A 21,318-nucleotide genomic window follows, 5' to 3' on the forward strand; every position below is an offset into this window, starting at 1 on the left:
ATAATCAAATACGGCTGGACTCCAGTGAAGGTGTAGAACCATCTCAAGGATGATCAGAAAAAATAGACAGCACCCGAGTTAAATATAAGTGTGTCACAGCAAAGGGTCTGAATACTTATATACGTATGGCTGTGTGATGTTTCAGTTTTTCTTTGTTTAATAAATGTGCTAAAATTGCAACAATTCGGTTTTTGGGGGGGAACATGGGGTACTGTGTGTACATTAATGAGGGAAAAAAAATGAACTTATATAATTTTAGCAAATGGCTGCAATATAACAAAGAGTGAAAAACTTAAGGGGGTCTGAGTGCCCCACCACAGTGCTCTCTGACTGGGCGTGGGACATGCCTCCACCACCTCGGTACTTTCCAGCGGGCCACCTGGGAAGACTGAGATGGAGGAGGCATGTCCTGCGCCTGGCGTAATGAGTCAATCAAACAGTTCGTTTACCGGAAGAGATTTGCTGGATTGATGCCACAGTTGGCTTGTTCAAAAGCTTCTAAAGTTGACTCTGACAACAGATATTTGAAATATGAAAAGAAGGACCAGTACTTTTTGTCATCTTCTGGTTATCTACCGTTGTCTCATGTTGCGAGACCATGGCAGTTGTAAAAAAGGGACAACGTTTCAAACGAAACACGAATCATTCACATCTTCACGCCACAGTACCGGTCTTGAAGAGCACAGGTAAAACCAATATCTCTGTCAACCTGTTAGATATATCTTAGTAGTTATCATTTATTTGCTTAGCTTGCATTAGTATTTTGCATTAGTAGCTTGCATTAGTATTATGGACAATATTTAGATAGAAAGATGTCTCGCCTTCAAGAAGATGACTCAGCAACATTTGATGGAAGGGCGCCTTGACCAAGGACGCGATCGGATGTGGTCGGGGACGGGACAGGTGTCGGCTGGTCCTATGTTTTGTGTTGTGTCTTAATGCTTAGAATATTATGTCTTGTAGAACTCTCCTATTTTCAAATAAATGTAGGAGCGACGGGGGAGATTGTTTAGAGCGTGTTGAGAGGCTGTAACCTGAACAATCTCCCATGCGCCCTCCTCATGAGTAAAATGACCAACGTCTTCATTCCTTTTGTGTTTATTCATAATAATGTTTGGTGAGATAAATCCAACACAACCTCAAAAGGCTAAATGAGGCCGGACTGCTGTAAACTAACTACTTTCATCACACCCTTTGGCTGTTTCAACTCCAAAATGGCTGCCGTTTGGAATCACAAGTGTACCTTCCAGAGGAAGACGATGGAGACCCTCCAAGGTCTTGAAGGGCTTTGAGGTCTTCATGGATGACATCCATGTGTACGGAGTCACAGAAGAGGAACTTGACAACTGCCTGGAGAAGGTAATGCGATGCATAGAGACTCCTGGTTTGTACCTCAACAGAGAGAAGTGCTCCCTGAAACAGTGCAAGCACCTCATTGACAGGTCCGGGATCTGGCCGGACCCGTGCAATGTGGAGGCTATACAGCAGCTGTCATCACCAGCTAATGTGAAGGCGCTGAAGAGGATACGTGAAATTGTGAATTACCTCGGAAGGCACATTCCAAACCTCTTAATAGTGGGACACCAACGCATGAGAGAGAAAATATGAGAATAGGGTTCTAGTCCAAATGATCGATTGCCTATGACATCACCTCCTGGCACGCTGCCAGCACGCGAAGGTCGCAAAGGCAGCTGCGAAGGATTATCGCCTATGGATATTTCTCAGGTCAAACCTACGTTTTTCCAAGGTCATAACCCCACGTCTGCAACGAATTGGGTACTCACGAGGCCTGTGCACGTGACATCGGGTGTCCAAGATGATCTCCGCGGTAAAACAAATTTACAGGTTTGCTTTTCAATGTGTTTGTTGTACATCTCAGATGTGGGACGCACATCAAAACGAGATCTCTCTCTCTCTCTCCCTATATATATATATATATATATATATATATATATACATATATATATATATATATATATATACATATATATATATATATATATATATATACATGTATATATATATATATATATACATATATATATATATATATATATACATATATATATATATATATATATATATATATATATATATATATACATATATATATATATATATATATATACATATATATATATATATATATATATATATATATACATATATATATATACATATGTATATATTTACAGAAGAATACACAAGATTTGAAGACTGCTTGTGTGGAGGAATGGGCCACAATCACACCACAGCAATGCATGCGACTAGTTTCTCCATACTGGAGGTGTCATGAAGCTGTCATTGCAAAAACAAAAGTATGAAATAAATACCAATTGGCGTGTTCAATACTTTTTCTCCGTGCCATTTCACATTATTACTCATAACTAAATTTCGGAGCGTATTTGTTCTTCTTTACTCTCCTTCCCTTGATGTACGGATTACTTGGGTTTTTTTTCCCAGCATCTGGTAAAATGTTCATGTCAGTAGCACCTTTGGAAATATATTTAGTGAGAAGAATGGTGACGTGTTAAATACTTATTTCAGCCGCTGCATTAATCATGATTAATTAATTACCCAAAAGTGCGTGTGTGAAAAATATTGACGCATTTTAATCATAATTTGCTTTTCTTACACTGACGCACAAGTCAGAGTTTGGTGGACCATATCGCTAAACCAAACTTGAGCAAGTGACTGGATTCAAGACCGAAACTAGTAAGGCAACATCAGAGAAAATCAGAGATTGTTCTGGACTGTAGACCACAATTAGTAGTAGAGGACAAAGGATTAGAAAATGTGCTACGTATAGCGACATGCGATCCAAGTTTTCAACTACCATACATAGAAACTATTTCAGGCAGAATTCAACAACTTTATGACACCAAAAAGCAAGTCAAATTGGATGCATTGCAGAAGGCTCAATATTGGCTCTGACTGGGGTTTCTCCTCACTAGGGTCGCGGCCGTGCTGGAGCCTATCCCAGCTATCAACGGGCAGGAGGCGGGGTACATCCTGAACAGGTTGCCAGCCAATCGCAGGGCACATTTAAACATATATATATATATATATATATATATATATATATCCTCCTTGAGCCGTCACCTTATTGTGGTGGAGGGGCTTGTTAGGAGCTAAGTTGGAGCTAAGTTGTCTGGGGCATATCTGGCTGTAAGTCAGACTCGTTTCCGGTGAGGGTTGGACTCCGCCCACAGCTTTTATGGACAGAATTTCTAGGTGCAGCCGAGGCGTAGAGGGGGTCCGGTTTGGTGGCCCCAGTATTGCATCTCTGCATTTTGCAGATGATGTGGTTCTGTTGGCTTCATCAAGTCGTGACCTCCAACTCTCACTGGAGCAGTTCGCAGCCGAGTGGGAAGCGGCTGGGATGAGAATCAGCACCTCCAAATCTGAGACCGTGGTCCTCAGTCGGAAAAGGGTGGCGTGCCCTCTCCGGGTCGGGGATGAGATCCTGCCCCAAGTGGAGGAGTTCAAGTATCTTGGGGTCTTGTTCACGAGTGAGGGAAGCGGATCGGTGCGGCGTCTGCAGTGATGCGGACTTTGTATCGATCCGTTGTGGTAAAGAAGGAGCTAAGCCGAAAGGCGAAGCTATCGATTTACCGGTCGATCTACGTTCCTACCCTCACCTATGGTCACGAGCTGCGGGTCGTGACCCAAAGAACGAGATCCCGGATACAAGCGGCCGAAATGGGTTTCCTCCGCAGGGTGTCATCCGGGAGAATCTCAAAGTAGAGCCGCTGCTCCTCCACATCGAGAGGAGCCAGATGAGGTGGCTGGGGCATGTGATTCGGATGCTTCCCGGACGCCTCTCCGGTGAGGTGTTTCGGGCACGTCCCACCGGGAGGAGACCCCGGGGACGACCCAGGACACGCCGGAGAGACTACATCCTTCGTCTGGCCTGGGAACGCCTCGGGATCCCCCCGGAAGAGATGGATGAAGTGGCTGGGGAGAGGGAAGTCTGGGCGTCGCTGCTAAAGCTACTGCCCCGCGACCCGACCTCGGCTAAGCGGTAGAAAATGGATGGATGGATATATATATATATATATATATATATATATATATATATATATATATATATATATATATATATATATAAATTAACCTACCAGGCATGTTTTTGGGATGGGTGAGGAAACCTGAGTACCTGGATGGATGTGCTAACCAGTTATGTGGGACTCTATTAATAAAGTGTATGAAATGTTTATTTGTGCCAGCAGGCTGTCTGTCGTATAAAACAAAACAAAAAAACGGATTTCATGCGGCCAAGAAACAATATATATATAGTCGTCTACTCTGCAAGAGGCGGCGGAACGTCCCCGTCAGCTCCTGTTGTGCGCGCTGGGTGTGTGCAAGTGATTGACAGACTATTGGGTCACGCCTCCTGTAACTACAAGCTCTGATTGGCTAGTCTTGTCCCACCGTGGCCTGGCAAACGACTCCGCTGACAACCAGCCACCCGGAGGAGCCCACAGGGACCCGATGCCCGTAGGTGCGAATGTGAGTGTGAATGGTTGTTTGTTTACTATATGTGCCCTGCGATTGGCTGGCGACTAGCACCCCGCCTCCTGCGCGAAGATGGCTGGGATAGGCTCCAGCCTGCCCGTGAGCCGAGAGAGGATAAGCGGTACAGAAAATGGATGGATAGATGTTTGTAATGCATGGGGAGAGTGTTTTTTGAGAGTTTGGAGTGTTTCAACAATTCCGTTTTTTTTTCTGTCAATATGGGGTTGCTGTGTGTAAGTTAATGAGGGGGGAAAATAACAATATAACAGAGTGAAAAAGGTAGACGACTGGTTAGAGCGTCTGCCTTGCAGTTCTGAGGAGCGGGGTTCAATCCCCGGCCCCTGCCTGTGTGGAGTTTGCATGTCCTCCCCGTGCCTGCGTGGGTTTTCTCCGGGCGCTCCGGTTTCCTCCCACATCGCAAAAACATGCATGCTAGGTTAAAACTCTAAATTGCCCATAGGTGTGAATGGTTGTTTGTTTATATGTGCCCTGCGATTGGCTGGCAACCAGTTCAGGTAGGTATCTTCCACACAGGGGGCAGGTAACTTTGACTAGTTTTTTTCCCCCCTCATGAAATAAAATCACCATTTAAAAATGCCATTTTATGCTTACTTTGGTTAACTCGAGCTGATATTCAGATTTGTTTGATGATCTAAAGAATTAAAGTGGGGGAAATATGCAAAACAAAGAATTTGAGAAAGGGAAAGTATATTCTTCTGAAAAATACATTCATGGTCATCGACCAACCAATTGATGGCACGTGTTTTAACTCCATATCCTGTCCACACCCTCAAACAGTCAGACTCCAACCTCTCCACCATGGCCAAGACCAGAGAGCTGTCTAAGGACACCAAGGACAAAACTGTAAACCTGTACAAGATTTGGATGAGCTACTCTACAAGACGCAAGCAGCTTGGTGAGAAGAGATAAACCGTTGGCGTAATTATTAAAAGATGGAGGAAATACAGTACAAGATGATTGATACTCTCCCTCGACCTGGGGCTCCATGCAAGATCTCACCTTGTGGGATATCAATGATCTGGACAATGGTGCGAGGATCAACCCACAACTACACGGGGGGACCTGGTTAATGACCTAAAGAGAGCAGGGACCAGTCACAGAGGTTACCATTAGTAACACACTGCGTCGTCATGAATTCAAATCCTGGAGTGGCCGAAAGGTACCCTGGTGAAGCCAGCAGATGTCCAGGCCTGTCTAAAGTTTGCCAGTGACCGCCTGGATGATCCAGAGAAAAATTGGGAGAGTGTCATATGGGACCAAATGGAACTTTTTGGTATTGACTCCACTCGCCGTGCTTGGAAGAAGAATGATGAGTGGCAGTGTGGTTTTCGTCCTGGCAAATGGAACAGTGGACTAGCTCTACACCCTCAGCAGGGTCCTCGAGGGTGCATGGGCGTTCGCCCGACCAGTCCACATCTGTTTTGTGGACTCGGAGAAGGCGTTCGATCGTGTCTCTCGGGGAGTCCTGCGGGGGGGTACTTCGGGACTATGGTCTACCGAAGTCCCCTAATACGGGCTGTTCGGGTGTCTGGGTTCTCGCTTAGCGATAGGGTCAGAAGCTCGGGTCATCCTTCACATTGAGAGGAGCCAGATGAGGTGGCTGGGGCATCTAATAAGGATGCCTCCTGGACGCTTCCCTTGTGAGGTGTTCCGGGCACGTCCCACCGGGAGGAGAGCCTAGGGTCGACCCAGGAAACACCTATGTCTCCTGGTTGGCCTGGGAACGCCTCGGGATCCCCGTGGAAGAGCTGTCTGGATTGGCTGGAGAGAGGGAAGTCTGGGCTTCCCTGCTAAAGCTGCTGCCCCCGCATCACGGTGGACGACTGGTTAGCACATCTGCCTCACAGTTCTGAGGACTCGGGATCAAATCCCGGTCTCACCTGTGTGGAGCTTGCATGTTCTTCCTGTGGATGGGTGGGCTTTCCCCGGGTACTCTGGTTTCCTCCCACATCCCAGAAAAACATGTGTGGTAGGTTGATTGAAGACTCTAAATTGCCCGTAGGTGTAAATGTGAGCGTGAATCGTTGTTTGTTTATGTGTCCTGCGATTGGCTGACGACCAGTTAAGGGTGTACCCCGCCTCTTGCCCGAAGATAACTGGTATAGGCTCCAGCATACCCGCGACCCTAATGAGAATAAGTGGTACAAAAAAATGGATGGTTATTCATCTCTGTAAAGACACTGGTCATATTAATGACTCTCCACAATAATGATCAACAAGGAGTTAACAAAGTAGGAAACAGATCAATATTTTAAAAATGCAAATTTATTTTTAACAAATCTCTGCATGTGTTTACATTTTCAAATGATCAGTTCTTTCACATTACTAGGAAGTGAGCAATTTTTAGAACAGGACCGTAGGCTACTCATGTGGTCTTCTTGATCTAAAGGCAATTTTAGAGCCAGTCACCCTTGACTAAACTGCTTTCAACTTTGCATTTCTCGTGTCTGGGTCATTTCATTGGACTGCGACAACTGTCTGGCGCTGGCCTCTCCCAGTGCAGTTTTTCGAGTGGGCTTTCCCAAGTTTTCCACGCAATGACGGAGGATGGGCACCCGAGACAAGTTAAATCAAACAAAGACTTTCTTCTTTTCGGTCATAGAGTTCACCAAAATTACCGGAGCGAGAGATCTTCTTCCACTAGCACTTCCAATTCCATCACTTTGAACTTCATTTTGCACTTGTGGTACTTTCCCACAAACCAATCAGCGCTACCTATAACATAACATCCTCCCCCCATGGTGGTCTCCACCACTTTTACACGTATTACCAACAGTGTACGCAATCTGTTTGTGAGCGAACGTGCAATTTAGCGCCGGCTATATGGGTTCGTAGTAAAAGATCGCAATCTTAGTAGATCGGGTGCAACGATGCCCACTAACAACACGTGCAGCAGAGTGAACACATAACCATTAGAGATCTTATGGAAGAGACTATTTGTTGAAGTTGGTGGACAGATTATTCAAATTCGCTTGTTCAAATGAGTTTAAATGTGTCGAAAGTTCTTTGAGGTTTAGGGGTACCTTTTTTCATGTATATTCACATATGGATTTGTTTTTCCCCCCAACAAAAAATATATCACAATGGATTTGAAATATCGTCCAAAAATATTTCATGCTCAGATAAAATTCACTTTCGATTTGATCTCTGCAAAATAACAACAACTTTGTGGGGGAAAGGTCTCAAGGTTCATTCTGAACAAAGGCGCATCCACAGTTATAAGACGTATTTTTTTCTCTTCCCAATTGACTTGTATTAATGACCGTAATATTTTTGAAATGTTTTATCTCAGTCAGATTTTTTTTTTTTTTAGTGTCACGAAACCTGGAATTTGAGACCGGGCGTGTGAACTTTTCATAACAACTGGACGGTATATAGTATATGAACATGTGACGTTGTTAAATACGGCATTTGTTATCGTTTAAAAAAAAAAAAAAAACAGTTGTGGTTGATTAAAAAAAAAAAAAAAAAAAAAAAAAAAAAAAAAAAAAAAACACCCAGAGGCATGTTAGACACAAACATTACAACAACCACATTATTCTGTTCACATTGATGTACCACAAGATTGAGTAGTTCATTGTGATACTTAACAGTATATGAAACTAATACTTGATGAGTCCTGAACACATCCCTACATCAATCAATAAGGTGAGTATTTGTACAACAGGGTGGGGCTGAGTGGATCTGACTGAAACTAAAAGATTTTAAACATGTTTTCATGAAAAAAAAAATAAAAAAATCAAGTAATTTGTCATCGATAATAATTTTGTTAATGCTACTAACAGAAAGGTCTGTCAAAGTGAGTATACGAAGAATGGAAAAACAGTGTAACATAACATTACACCGCAACTACCAAGTCAAAGATGAGTGCAAGTTTAAACTCTGGATCAGCTGAGTCATGACAAAGCTTCAATTATTAAAAAAAAAATAAAAATGAAAATGACACGGTTCTTGCAGATGTTTTGAAAAGCATTCACATTTAATCACAAATGAAGGGCCTTCTCACATACTGAACACATTTAGTAATTTCTTTAGCTTTTGAACGTTTGTAAATCACTAATAATTTGATTTGGTATTTATGCAGTTCAAATTACGAGCATTATCCGAGGGCACTTTTCACGCAAAGTGAGACTTACATTGCATAGCGGCACATCAAGCAAACAAACTTTTTTCCCGATTTAAACTTCAAACTGGGCTGAACGCGAGCATTGCTGTGACAACAACGTGAGAGACCGCGTGATTTCCAGAGACAAAAACACGGTGCCGCCTCTTATGTAGATCTGGAAGAAAGCAGCTACTACAAGACAAACTTTGTCTTTTTCCTTTTTCAGCTGCGGTTTCTCCCCCTTTTTTTTTTCTCCCCCAGGACTAAATGCTAATTATTCTTTTTGATATTACAATGGCAGCCCCCGTTGATACCTTCACCTCCTAGCTTACCCAGAGGACGTATTGTCCTGCAAACGGTCCCGAGAATGCAATTGCCTTCTTTGAAGTAGGTAGTTCAAAGAGAAAGACCGTTGACGCAATCACTCTCTTACATGCTGTACTGCGAAAACGTCTCAATAAGGTACTCTTAAAAAGATTCTCACCGACAGCTACGTCAACGCAAACCCATCTGTCGTGGAGAATCCCAGTTCCTGCACTCAGCAGCCGCTGATGAGGAGGAAGACAGATTCATCTAGCTCGACAGAAGATCTTCTCGGTCCACTAGAAAACTAGAAACACAGGCCACGCTCCGATCAAACATGATGTCAACGACAGGGGAATTAAAAACTCTCAGGTTGGAATATAAAATCAGGAAAGAAACCACGCTGGACATCCACGTGGCATGCACGACAATCTCATTTCCTCAGGCATTCCGGAAAATGCACCGGAAGACCTCGAGGCGCAGATTAAAAAGTTCATCGTGTCCATGCTCAAGATACAGCAAGATACAGTCGACAAGATTACCTTTTACCGTATTCATTGATTAGAAGGCTCCCGTTGAGGAAACCGACCACATCCCATTCATAGCAAAGTCTGAAGACGTCCAACAAAAATCTTTTGTGAAAACAAAAGATCGTGAGCTCAAAGGGACATGCTTCGGAATGAACGACCAGTTCCCCAAGGAAATCAACGAGAGGCGTAAGATTTTGTTGAAGAGCAACCGTGAGAAAGGCAAACGAGCGTAGTTGTCGACAAGCTGTTTGTCGACGGTCAACTGTTTCGTGATGCTAACGTCACCCCGTGGCTCTTCGAGAAAAGTACTTTTGTTTCCCTTTTTCCTTTTGCTTGGACAAACAAAAGAACGGAACCACACATCCCACCAGCATGTATCCTCACTCCTTTCTGTCTGATTCTCTGCTCTTCTTCTTCTCAGAAGGACGAGAGCCTATCCCAGCCATCTTCTCGCAGGAGGCGAGGTACACCCTTAACTGGTCGCCAGCCAATCGCAGGGAACATACAGTAAACAAACAACCATTCACACTCACATTCACACCTAAGGGCATTGAGACCCTGGAGCCTCCTCCGGCTGGCTGGTTTTCAGGGCGCCTCGGTGGGGCCGGTGGACTGCCCTGGGTCCCTCAGTGCGGGACGTGTCCCATCCACCGGGCTGCTCTCGGGCGGACTCCTGGGCCCGACCCCGCCTCTCAATTGATTGGGTGGGGTCTTCTGCCTCCGCCGTGCAGGCACAGCAATTACAGAACACTTCTGTCAGTCATTGTGCATGCAAAACAGTGTCAATTTACTTGCATGTGTCCACAGACACACACCCCCGAGACTTATTTTCTGGGTGTGGGGCCACTCACTGATTGCGACAAATACGAAAATATGCGAAATGCTTGGGTATCCTCTCAGTCACACTCTGGTTCTACAGACATTTATACAGTAATTTACAGAGCCACTCCCAGCACACTTCAGTTGTCCAGCCAGGTTCACGACCCTGGTCCTGCATATTTCCCCTCCTGTCCTTGTCCTGCTGTATCATGTCCTGTCCTTCCCTCACAGGGTGTAAGCACAACTGCACCATGCAAAGCTCATATCTAACGTGTCATTGTTCTAGGTATATAATGATTTAGTTTAATCTGTTTTGATAAATGACGTATTTTACAATTGTTATAGCAGCTTCCACGCATCGTCAAGCAACCCAGACCAAAAAGAAATGGAAATCTTTTATTAACGATCTAAACATTCCTCAATTAAACATAGAAACTAAATACAGTCTTTATGCTCCTTTAATTATCACAGCACTACATAATGGATTCCAAAAATATGCAATCAGGAAGAGTGCCTGGCCCGGACGGACACTTGTCTCATTTATACGTCGGATAGCGGGATTATACAACTCGCCAAAAGCGACAGTCACCACATCGCAACGTTTTACTCTACAAAGAGGAACCAGAGAAGGGTGTGTCCACTTTCACCAATGCTATTTGCCATATTCATCGAACCTCTAGCTACCGCCACACGCCAGAGTATTAATAATATAAAAGTATCTGCTCGCCAGTGACAGAACACAAAATCTTCTTTATTTACAGGAACCCGAGTCATCTCTTCAAGCAGTCTTCAATCTCATTAAAACATTTTCACAATTATCAGATGACTCTATCAAATTGGACAAAATCAACCATACTCCCAATAACAGAAAACCCGTGGAATCCTGCAGATCAAATCCCAGATGACCCCATTGCTATCGGAAATATTAAGTATTTAGGTATTAATATTTTGCCAGAGCTAACCAATCTAAATTACTGGTACACACCACTTCTGGAATAACCTCCCTATGTCACTACTTGGGAAAAATAGCCACAATCAAAATGAAAACATGACATCAAATGAATTACTCGCAACGATTCCATTTAAGACCACATTAAAAATGGTTCCAACCCTTTTATTCTGCCATAATACATTTTGATGAAAAAAATACAAAAACTCGAATTAGTTGATCCACTGTTTAGAAAAGTGAACACGAGGGAGGCCTAAATGCTACCAACTCTAAGCACAATTATTTAGCTAACCCACTACGGGTTAGCTAAATCATCAAATGAATACACCACACTCTTGGCTAGAATTGGAACACACAGACTGCAACAACATCAAACTCTCAAAACTCCGATTTATTTCTACAAGTCTTAAACGCTATAAGTGTTTCAAAAACTCCAATAATCGCATCCACGTTAACGGCTTGGTGGAGAAAGTCTTGAAACTACCGAATCTCAATTAGCTCCCAGTATGCTCGCCCCAATCTGGCGCAATCTAGATTTCGAAATTAACACACAAATTCATTACTTTTGGACTTCGGTTATGCAGAAACTCTCGTTGATTTTGAACTGCTGGATTCCACTTTCCCCAAGATTGTGCGTGATTGGTGACTTAAGCAGAATTGACCTCCCAAATAAATATTCACAAAACAATTTTATTAAACTCGGAAAAATAAACCATCTATTAATATTAATCACTGGTTAAATGCGACCATACAGTATATTGCATTCGAAAAAAATATACGCGGAATGAAAAAGAAATCGATGACATAATTACACAAAGAGCTGGTCACCCTTCTTCAACCTGCTGAATCTAGATCTTTTGTCCCTCTGCCAGGGTAGCGTGCCATCTGATAATAACAATACTATATTGTAAATATAAAAGTAAACGGGCCTCACGGGCCAGTCCAGATTTTAATGCACCACTTAGACAAGGGGCCAATGACTGCCAGGTGGGTTCTCACTCGGCTCATGGTGGTGCTCCTGGAGCCAAGCCCCTCTGGCCGGATGGCTGTTTGGTGTGGGGGCCCGGGGTGGCGTTGGGTCCCTGCGGCCTCTTCCGGGTGGCCGGTTTTCGGGGCGCGTTGGTGAGGCCGCTGGACCACCCTGGATCAAATAACAATACAAATGTCTTGTGGATCCCCACACTTACACTCGGGTCCTCCAGATGTTTATCATTTACAAAGCCACTTCTACCACACTTGAGTTGTACAAAAACAATTTGAAATGTGAATACTTTTCCACTTTGGGTCAGTCCATCCTAGATGAGCTCGGGCCCAGAGAAGCCGGCGGCGTTTCTGGGTGTTGTTGACAAATGGCTTTTGCTTTGCATAGTAGAGTTTCAAGTTGCACTTACGGATGTACTGTATACTGACATTGGTTTTCTGAAGTGTTCCTGAGCCCATGTGGTGATATCCTTTACAGATTGATTTCGTTTTTGATGCAGTGCCGCCTGAGGGATCGAAGGTCACGGCCGTTCAATGTTGGTTTTGGGCCTTGCCAGTTACAAACAGTGATTTCTCCAGATTCGCCGAACCATTTGATGATATTATGGACCGTAGATGATGAAATCCCTAAATTCCTTGCAATTGCACGTTGGGGAACATTGTCAAACTGTTCGACTATTTTCTCACGCACTTGTTCACAAAGAGGTGAACCTTGCCCCGTCTCTGCTTGTGAATGACTGAGCAATTCAGGGAAGCTCCTTTTATACCAAATCATGGCACCCACCTGTTCCCAATGAGCCTGTTCACCTGTGGAATGTTGGTGCATCGATGATGCAATCCTGTACCTGCTGGACAAAGCTCACTCTCACCTCGACAGTGGAACTGGTACCGTGACAATGTTTGTGTTGTCTTTAACATTATCAAGCCAATCCTACTGAAAGACTAGCTAAAAAATCCATTTTTTAGCTAGTTTTTAGCATTTACCACAGGGGACAGTGCGCAGCCCCGTCCTGTTCACACGCTAGATACACAATCAGATTTCCGGAATGAGTCTGACGATTCAGAAATACTCAGATGACTCCGTGCTTGTTGGTTCCAAAATAGGTGAAAAGGAGGAGTAGTACAGGATCCTGATGGAGGACTCCTGGGAATGATGCAGGACATACTGTACATCTGCAGCTGAACATCTCCATATCCAACTTCAGGAGGAATATAACCCTTCAGCCCGTACTATCGACTGCATGGAGGTGGTCACCACCTAAATAACCGCGGCTACAGCTCAACAACACAATGGACTGGTCGGACAACACAGACAGCATCCACAGGAAGGGAAAGACACATTGAGACTTCCTGAGGCGAATGGGATTCTTCAACAATGAAATAAGGCTGCTGGATATGTTTTACCACTGATGTTGTCAGCATTCTTTTGCTTTCATGCTGTAGTGTGCTGGGGATGCAGCATTAAAGAGAAGGACACTCTGCGACCGGACAGGCTGGTGGTATCTGTGACGGGTACCGAGATGGACTCCTGGGTCGAGGTGACAGAGCTGACTGTGGATAAGATCCTCTCCATCCTGGACAATACCCAGCGCCATCTACACCGGACTCTGATCAGGCAGAGGAGTACGTTCAGCACCAGGCTTTTGTGACCGCCTCCACAAAACACCTCACAAACACTTTTGTCCCATTGCCATGGCTTGACAGCCAAACTGTGGCTGGCCTGAAGGGGACACAGTCATGATCACAGTCACTTTGTTAGAGGAACTCAAAAGCCAGGTTTACATGCAGACTTGTTTTTTGTTTTTTTTCCCCCAATTCTGATAGAAATCATTCCGATTGAAAATGTCAGGTCAAAGGTTTCACGTGACGTGATCTAGGGTTGGGCGACATGACCTAAAATATATATCACGGTATGAATTGAATCCCCCACGGTAACGGTATATACAGTACAGTGTTCCCTCGTCTTTCGCGGTTAATGGGGACCGGAACCCCCCACGAAAGATGAAAAACCGTGAAGTAGGATTTGCCCCCCACCCCTAAGAATTTTCATGGATGTGGGTACCAGAATGTTTATAAATGTAAGATTACAACAGTACACGTATTTACTTAAATCTTTCATTATAAAACCTTATACAGTAATTAACATTGATTATACAGTAATAAACATTCATCAGCACCTTCTTAAGCCTCTTCATTGTCGTCATCGGGCAAGATTTGGTCGTAGAGAGCTTTGGCCTTTGTCCTGATAATATTTGTAATCTTTTCCCTGCAATCAGCAATCCACAATGCCAACGCAGCTTCCATTTTCACAATTCTCTTATTTTATTCTCTTATTATTATCATACCACACGTTTCGCTTCCTTATTGAAGGTTATTGAAGCAGTTTTGCGGATGTTTGCTTCCTCTTTCTTGATGTACCGCACTGTAGATTCATGCACGCCATAATGGCGTGCCACAGATGCATAACTTCTGCCCTCTATGGCTGTATTTTGATGAATTTTTTGATGACTATTTTGGAAAAACCCGCGAAGTGTTGAAGCCGCAAAACGTGAAGCGCGAAGTGGCAAGGGAACACTGTATATGCTGATATAAATAGTGTAAAAATGATAATGGAAGTATTTCTGAATGGGTTGTACAATAATTTTACAAAGCTAAATTGAAAAAAAACAAAACAACAAAAACAAACACATTTTTATGTAATTTTAATTAATTGCGCAGATCTCAAAACTCAAAATTAAACTTCAGCACGGTGTAGTGCAAACAAACACAATTAACTTTGCTGATATATTAATATTTTATGATATCATATTGATAACATACATTTGACCTTATAGGGTCATCCTCCTAGCTGACGTGTGCTGTAAGTTACTGATCCATTTCGTGATTTCGGACATGTGCGCTTTGCTACCTAGTCCATAGTTAGTTACTCTCCACTGTGATGGGGTTATAGCCACAATTGTGTCAAGCACCGAGTTTGTTTTTTTGCGATTACTCGATAGTTTAGAGGATAGCATGGCTTTTACGTTAATTACTCCTAATCCAACTTTAGTGAGAGCAATATTTTTCAGAAGTGTTGCTTGTTATCTGCCATGGAGGTGAGGCTTAGGGAGTACACCAGCGCAAACTCCCAGACCCTAAGCAGATTTTTTCCAGTCCCACATTCCATTATTTTCTTAACCAGCTTGGAGCTGTTTAATCCATCCATCCATCCATTTTCTCCCGCTTATCTGAGGTCGGTCACGGGGGCAGTCGCTTTAGCAGCAAAGCCCAGACTTCCCTCTCCCTAGCCACTTCGTCCGGCTCTTCCGGGGGATCCCGAGGTGTTCCCAGGCCAGCCGAAGGACGTAGTCTCTCCGGCGTGTCCTGTGTCGTCCCCGGGGTCTCCTCCTGGTGGGACGTGCCCTGAACACCTCACCAGGGAGGCGTCCGGGAGGCATCCGAATCAGATGCCCCAGCCACCTCATCTGGCTCCTTGATGTGGAGGAGCAGCGGCTCTCCTCTGAGCCCCTCCCAAATGACAGAGCTTCTCACCCTCTCTCTCAGGGAGAGCCCGGTCACCCTGCGGAGGATACTCATTTCGGCCGCTTGTATCCGGGATCTTGTTCTTTCGGTCACGACCCACACCTCGTGACCATAGGTGAGGGTGGGAACGTAGATCGACCGGTAAATCGAGAGCTTCGCCTTTCGGCTTAGCTCCTTCTTTACCACAATGGATCGATACAAAGTCCACACCACTGCAGACGCTGTCGATCTCCCGTTCCATTCTTCCCTCACTCGTGAACAAGACCCCAAGATACTTGAACTCCTCCACATGGGGCAGGATCTCATCCCCGACCTACAGAGGGCATGCCACCCTTTTCCGACTGAGGACCATGGTCTCAGATTTGGAGGTGCTGATTCTCATCCCAGCCGCTTCACACTCAGCTGCGAACTGCTCCAGTGAGAGTTGGAGCTCACGGCTTGATGAAGCCAACAGAACCACATCATCTGCAAAAAGCAGAGATGCAATACTGAGGCCACCAAACAGGACCCCCTCTACACCTCGGCTGCGCCTTGATATTCAGTCCATAAAAGTTCTGAACAGAATCGGTGACAAGGGGGAGCCTTGGCGGAGTCCAACCCTCACTGGAAACAAGTCCGACTTACTGCCGGATATGCGGATCAAACTCTGATTCCGATCGTACAGGGACCGAACAGCCCGTATCAGGAGGTTCGGTACCCCATACTCCCGAAGCACCCCCCACAGGATCCCCCAAGGGACACGGTCGAACGCCTGCTCGTAGTCCACACATGTAGACTGGTTGGGCGAACTCCCATGCACCCTCGAGGACCCTGCTGAGGGTGTCGAGCTGGTCCACTGTTCCATGGCCAGGACGAAAACCACACTGCTCCTACTGAATCTGAGATTCGACTTCCCGACGGGCCCTCCTCTCCAGCACCCCTGAATAGACCTTACCAGGTAGACTGAGGAGTGTGATAGTTGGAAGACACCCCCCGGTCCCCCTTCTTAAAAAGGGGGACCACCACCCCAGTCTGCCAATCCAGAGGCACTGTCCCTGATGTTCATGCGATGTTTCAGAGGCGTGTCAACCAGGACAGCCCCACAACATCCAGAGCCTTTAGGAACTGTGGGCGAATCTCATCCACCCCGGGGCTAGACTCTGCTTCCTCATGGGAAGGCGTGTCGGTGGAATTGAGGAGGTCTTCGAAGTATTCTCCCCACCGATTCACAACGTCCCGAGTTGAGGTCAGCAGTGCACCATCAACACCCCACTAAACACAGTGTTGATGGTCCACTGCTTCCCCCTCCTGAGACGTCGGATTGGTGGACCAGAATTTCCTCGAAGCCGTCCGGAGGTCTTTCTCCACGGCCTCACCGAACTCCTCTCATGCCCGAGTTGTTGCCCAGCGACCACCAAAGCTGCATTCTGTTTGGCCAGCCGGTACCAGGTGCCTCAGGAGTCCCACAAGCCAAACAGGCCCGATAGGACTCCTTCTTCAGCTTGACGGCATCCCTCACCGTTGGTGTCCACCAACGGGTTCAGGGATTGCCGCCATGACAGGCACCCGACCACCTTACGGCCACAGCTGCGGTCGTCCGCCTCAGCAATGGAGGCGCGGAACATGGTCCACTCGGACTCGATGTCCCCCGCCACCCCCGGAACATGAGCAAAGTTCTGTCGGAGGTGGGAGTTGAAAATCCTTCTGACCCGGGATTCTGCCAGACGTTCCCAGCACACCCTCACAATACGTTTGGGTCTGCCACGTCGGACCGGCATTTTCCACCACCATTGGAGCCAACTCACCACCAGGTGGTGATCAGTTGACAGCTCCGCCCCTCTCTTCACCAGAGTGTCCAAGACATGCGGCCACAAGTCCGATGACACGGCCACAAACTCGATCATCAAACTGCGACCAAGGGTGTCCTGGTGTCAAGTGCACGTGTGGACACCCTTATGCTTGAACATGGTGTTCGTTATGGACAATCGGTGGTGAGCACAGAAGTCCAATCACAGAACACCGCTCGGGTTCTGATTGGGGGGGGCCGTTCCTCCCAATCACGCCCTTCCAGGTCTCACTGTCATTGCCCACGTGAGCATTGAAGTCCCCCAGCAGAACGATGGAGTTCCCAGCTGGAGCGCTCTCCAGCACCCCATCCAAGAACTCCAAAAAGGGTGGGTACTCTGAACTGCTGTTTGGTGCATAGGCACAAACAACAGTTAGGACCCGTCCCCCCCACCCGAAGGCGGAGGGAGGCTACCCTCTTGTCCACTGGGGTGAACCTCAAGGTAGAGGTGCTGAGCCGGGGGGGGGGGGGAATAAGTATACCCACACCTGCTTGGTGCCTCTCACCACGGGCAACTCCAGAGTGGAAGAGAGTCCAACCCCTCTCGAGAGGACAAGCACCAGAGCCCAAGCTGTGTGTGGAGGCGAGTCCAACTATATCTAATCTGAATTTCTCGACCTCACACACCAGCTCGGGCTCCTTCCCTGCCACAGAGGTGACATTCCACGTCCCTAGAGCCTTCTGTAGCCGGGGATCGGATCGCCAAGGTCCCTGCCTTCGGCCACCGCCCAGCTCGCACTGCACCCTACCCCTATGGCCCTCCCACTGGTGGTGAGCCCATGGGAAGGGGGACCCACGTTACCGGGCAAGGGAACCCTAGATCCATTAATAGTTTTCATCATAGGGGTTACAGCTGTTTTAAAAAAAAAAAACAGTGCTTGGACCTAAGTGATCATACGTGCTTGAGCCATTTTTATACTGAGACAGATGCCATGACGTCATTAACAAGCCTTATAACGATTGGTGGATAAAGTCCAAATCTCTACCTTTGGCTAAATTTGTACCGCCTATCGAGTATACTGTTTATAGCGCACCCCTAACGTGATCTATTCCGGTCTGGTGTTTACGTGTATTCAATCAGAATTGACATTTTACAGACGTGTGACATGAGCAGAATTATGTCAACATCAGGAGCACTCACGGCCGATGGAGGTGCACTCTAAGGTGGCCAGGCAAGCGCGACACACCAGTCCCTTCCTGGATTCCCCCCCCCCCCCCTAACTTTTATTTTTTCCTAAGTCCTCCTTCGGGCCAATTAAAGCAGGCAGTCAGCGCATTCGCGGCCGACCGAGATGGCCAGGGGAGCGAGACGTGCCGATTCCTTCCTGGATTGTGTTTCTTTTCCAATTTGCTTCTAACCGGAATATTAAGCTCCATGTAAACCAGGTGTGACTCTGAATTTGTACTGATTGATTTTTAAAAATGTTTGCAACTTAAATACTACCTGCACTTTAATATCAACGTTTAACATTTTTATTTTCTGACTTGTAAACTTTTTTTTGTAATATAGGCTCCTGTATCCTGGAATTTCTATCGATCTTGAAATATGAACAACTGCAAGAAGCAAGGCTCAATTATAAAATCATACTGTGCTTGGATCTCTACCTTTACGCTCACTCGTATTCACAGTCCTATAGCTTGCGTTCTCCACAGAGGATACTCTGGTAGACATTTTTTGTTAAAGGGATATAGGTGTTCTGGTGATAATCCAACACATAAAGAGGATCTGATATTGTTGAGGGATTAAATCCACTCTGGACCAGCTGGAACTTCTGCTGTTTAAAGGTGCTGGTCATTTCCATTACTACCTGAGGAGAAAGAAAAAAAATACCAATCAGTGTGGCTGGTGGAATTACAATGAATAGCAGATAACGCAATGTGCAAAAGGTCATAGAATGTATCCTTCTGAACATTTAGTTAGAATAGATTTTACATATTATGAGCAGTACTATCAGTCAGGTTGTAAATTGAACCTTGGAGTCTGATGGCACAATGTGGTTTTCATCCTAGTTGTTGTAGACTAGACCAGCTAGCTTCACCTGGGTACTGAAGGGCGCATAGAACTTTGCCCAATCACTCCACATGTTACTTTGTGAATTTCAAACACATATTTGAACACCGTCCCTCAGTGACCTTTGTGGGTTTTCCAGGAGTAAAATCCATTGGTTTGGTTTGTTGGGTTCTGTTGGACTCAAGCTGCAACATTAAGCATTTATTTGGCCAATTCTAGCTAGGTTTGTCAGAATCAGGCTGCTGTTCTATGTCAAAACTGTTGGCTTGCACCCTCGATCCAGTCGAGCTGGCTCTGGCATCTACTGTATTTGCGCTTCTTGGATGCCTCCCTGGTGAGGTGTTTCAGCCAACGCTGGCCGGGGAATAACTCGAGGCCCACAAGTTGAACTTGGAGGAGGCATGGCTAGTGAAATGATCACCTCACATGGACCAATTTAATTTCTAACCATGCAATATTCTGTGAACAACTGAAACTTTATAACAAGACTGTAAAAGATGCCAGAAATGCATATTTCTCCACTATTATCTTAAACATCAATAACCCCAAAGTTTCATTCCCCACTATGAGCCATTTATTTTATTGTGATTTTAACAGCTTCCCGTTAACCCCAACTGACTCTCTGTGATGATTTTGCAGTTCACTTTGGAGGAAAGATTGACACTATCGGATGCAACATTTTATCAAATCAATAAAATAGTTTTAAACACGTCTGAGTGCCTGTCTTTACCTGAGGAAACACTGCACAGTTTTGTCATGATTGATGCTGAGATGGTTGACAAAGTTCTCTCCAGAGTGAAGCCCACCATGTCTTTTAGACCCAATTCCAACATCAATTTTTAAAACATTTCATGGATTTTGTCTGAAAAAAGGTTTTTAAACAATCAAATTGCTCTTCCCTGTGGCCTTCAAAGCAGCAGTGGTAAGGCCCCTTCTGAAGCAGAGCAATTTTGATTTGAATGACTTTAACCACAACTGACCTCTATCTAACTTCAAATTTTCAAGCAAGATTTTAGGGGAAACATTTTTTTTTATTCAACTCCCTGACCTTTTAGAAAACTTTTATATTCTTGAAAATTATCTGTCTGGTTTTAGGTTGAATCACAGCACTGAGACGGCACCGCCTCGAAATTTTAAATGATTTTAGAGTCAATGCTGATAACCGTAAATTAACTGTGTTGGTTCTGTTGGATCTTAAGCGCTGCCTTCGACACAGTAGACCACACTATTCTTTTAAACAGTCTTAAACACCTGGTTGGCCTCTCTGGGACTATACACAAATCGTTCTTATTTTACCTTAGTAACAGAACCTTTATGGTAAGAAATCCATGAAATAACGTGTGAAGCCACTCGTGTCTTGTCCAGGTGTTCCTCATTGTCTCGTCAGTTTGTATTTAGTTGCCTGGTTTCTTTCAGTCGTTGTTGTTTAATTGCCATACGTCATCTGTTGTTGTCAGTTAACTCTCGTCTTGCTTCCTGTTTTTTTTTTTTGGTTGACTCTAAGTGTTTTTTTTGTTACTTTGATGATTAATTTTTGGGACTTTGTAAAGTTAGTCTTTAGATTTTTCCATGTGTTTGGTTGCCTGTTTTAAAATTATTTTTTGGGAGATTCCTGCAGTCCTGCCTTGCCTCCCTGCTTCACTGCAATTGGGTCCTCCACTTTCCTGCCTCCAACACCTCAAAAACCCGAACTTGACACACATGGGCCCTTTTGGGAAATTAATTTGTACAATA

The 21,318-nt window shown here is 45.1% G+C and overlaps 1 protein-coding gene across 2 annotated transcripts in view; it reads right to left on the minus strand.

Annotated features, from left to right (window-relative positions):
• Positions 1-8,039: 8,039 nt before the first annotated feature.
• Positions 8,040-21,318, minus strand: part of slc27a6 (solute carrier family 27 member 6) — a 68,287-nt gene continuing 55,008 nt past the window's right edge. Inside the window, exon 10 of one of the 2 annotated variants that reach the window (XM_061697738.1) lies at positions 8,040-19,381. In XM_061697738.1, the coding sequence (XP_061553722.1) occupies positions 19,205-19,381 (177 nt within the window). In that variant the 3' untranslated portion in view covers positions 8,040-19,204. The remainder of the gene's footprint in view (positions 19,382-21,318) is intronic. The other variant, XM_061697739.1, reaches the window with a different exon arrangement.

Source organism: Phycodurus eques, chromosome 15 (assembly GCF_024500275.1).
Source record: "Phycodurus eques isolate BA_2022a chromosome 15, UOR_Pequ_1.1, whole genome shotgun sequence".
Taxonomy (NCBI): Eukaryota; Metazoa; Chordata; class Actinopteri; order Syngnathiformes; family Syngnathidae; genus Phycodurus; species Phycodurus eques.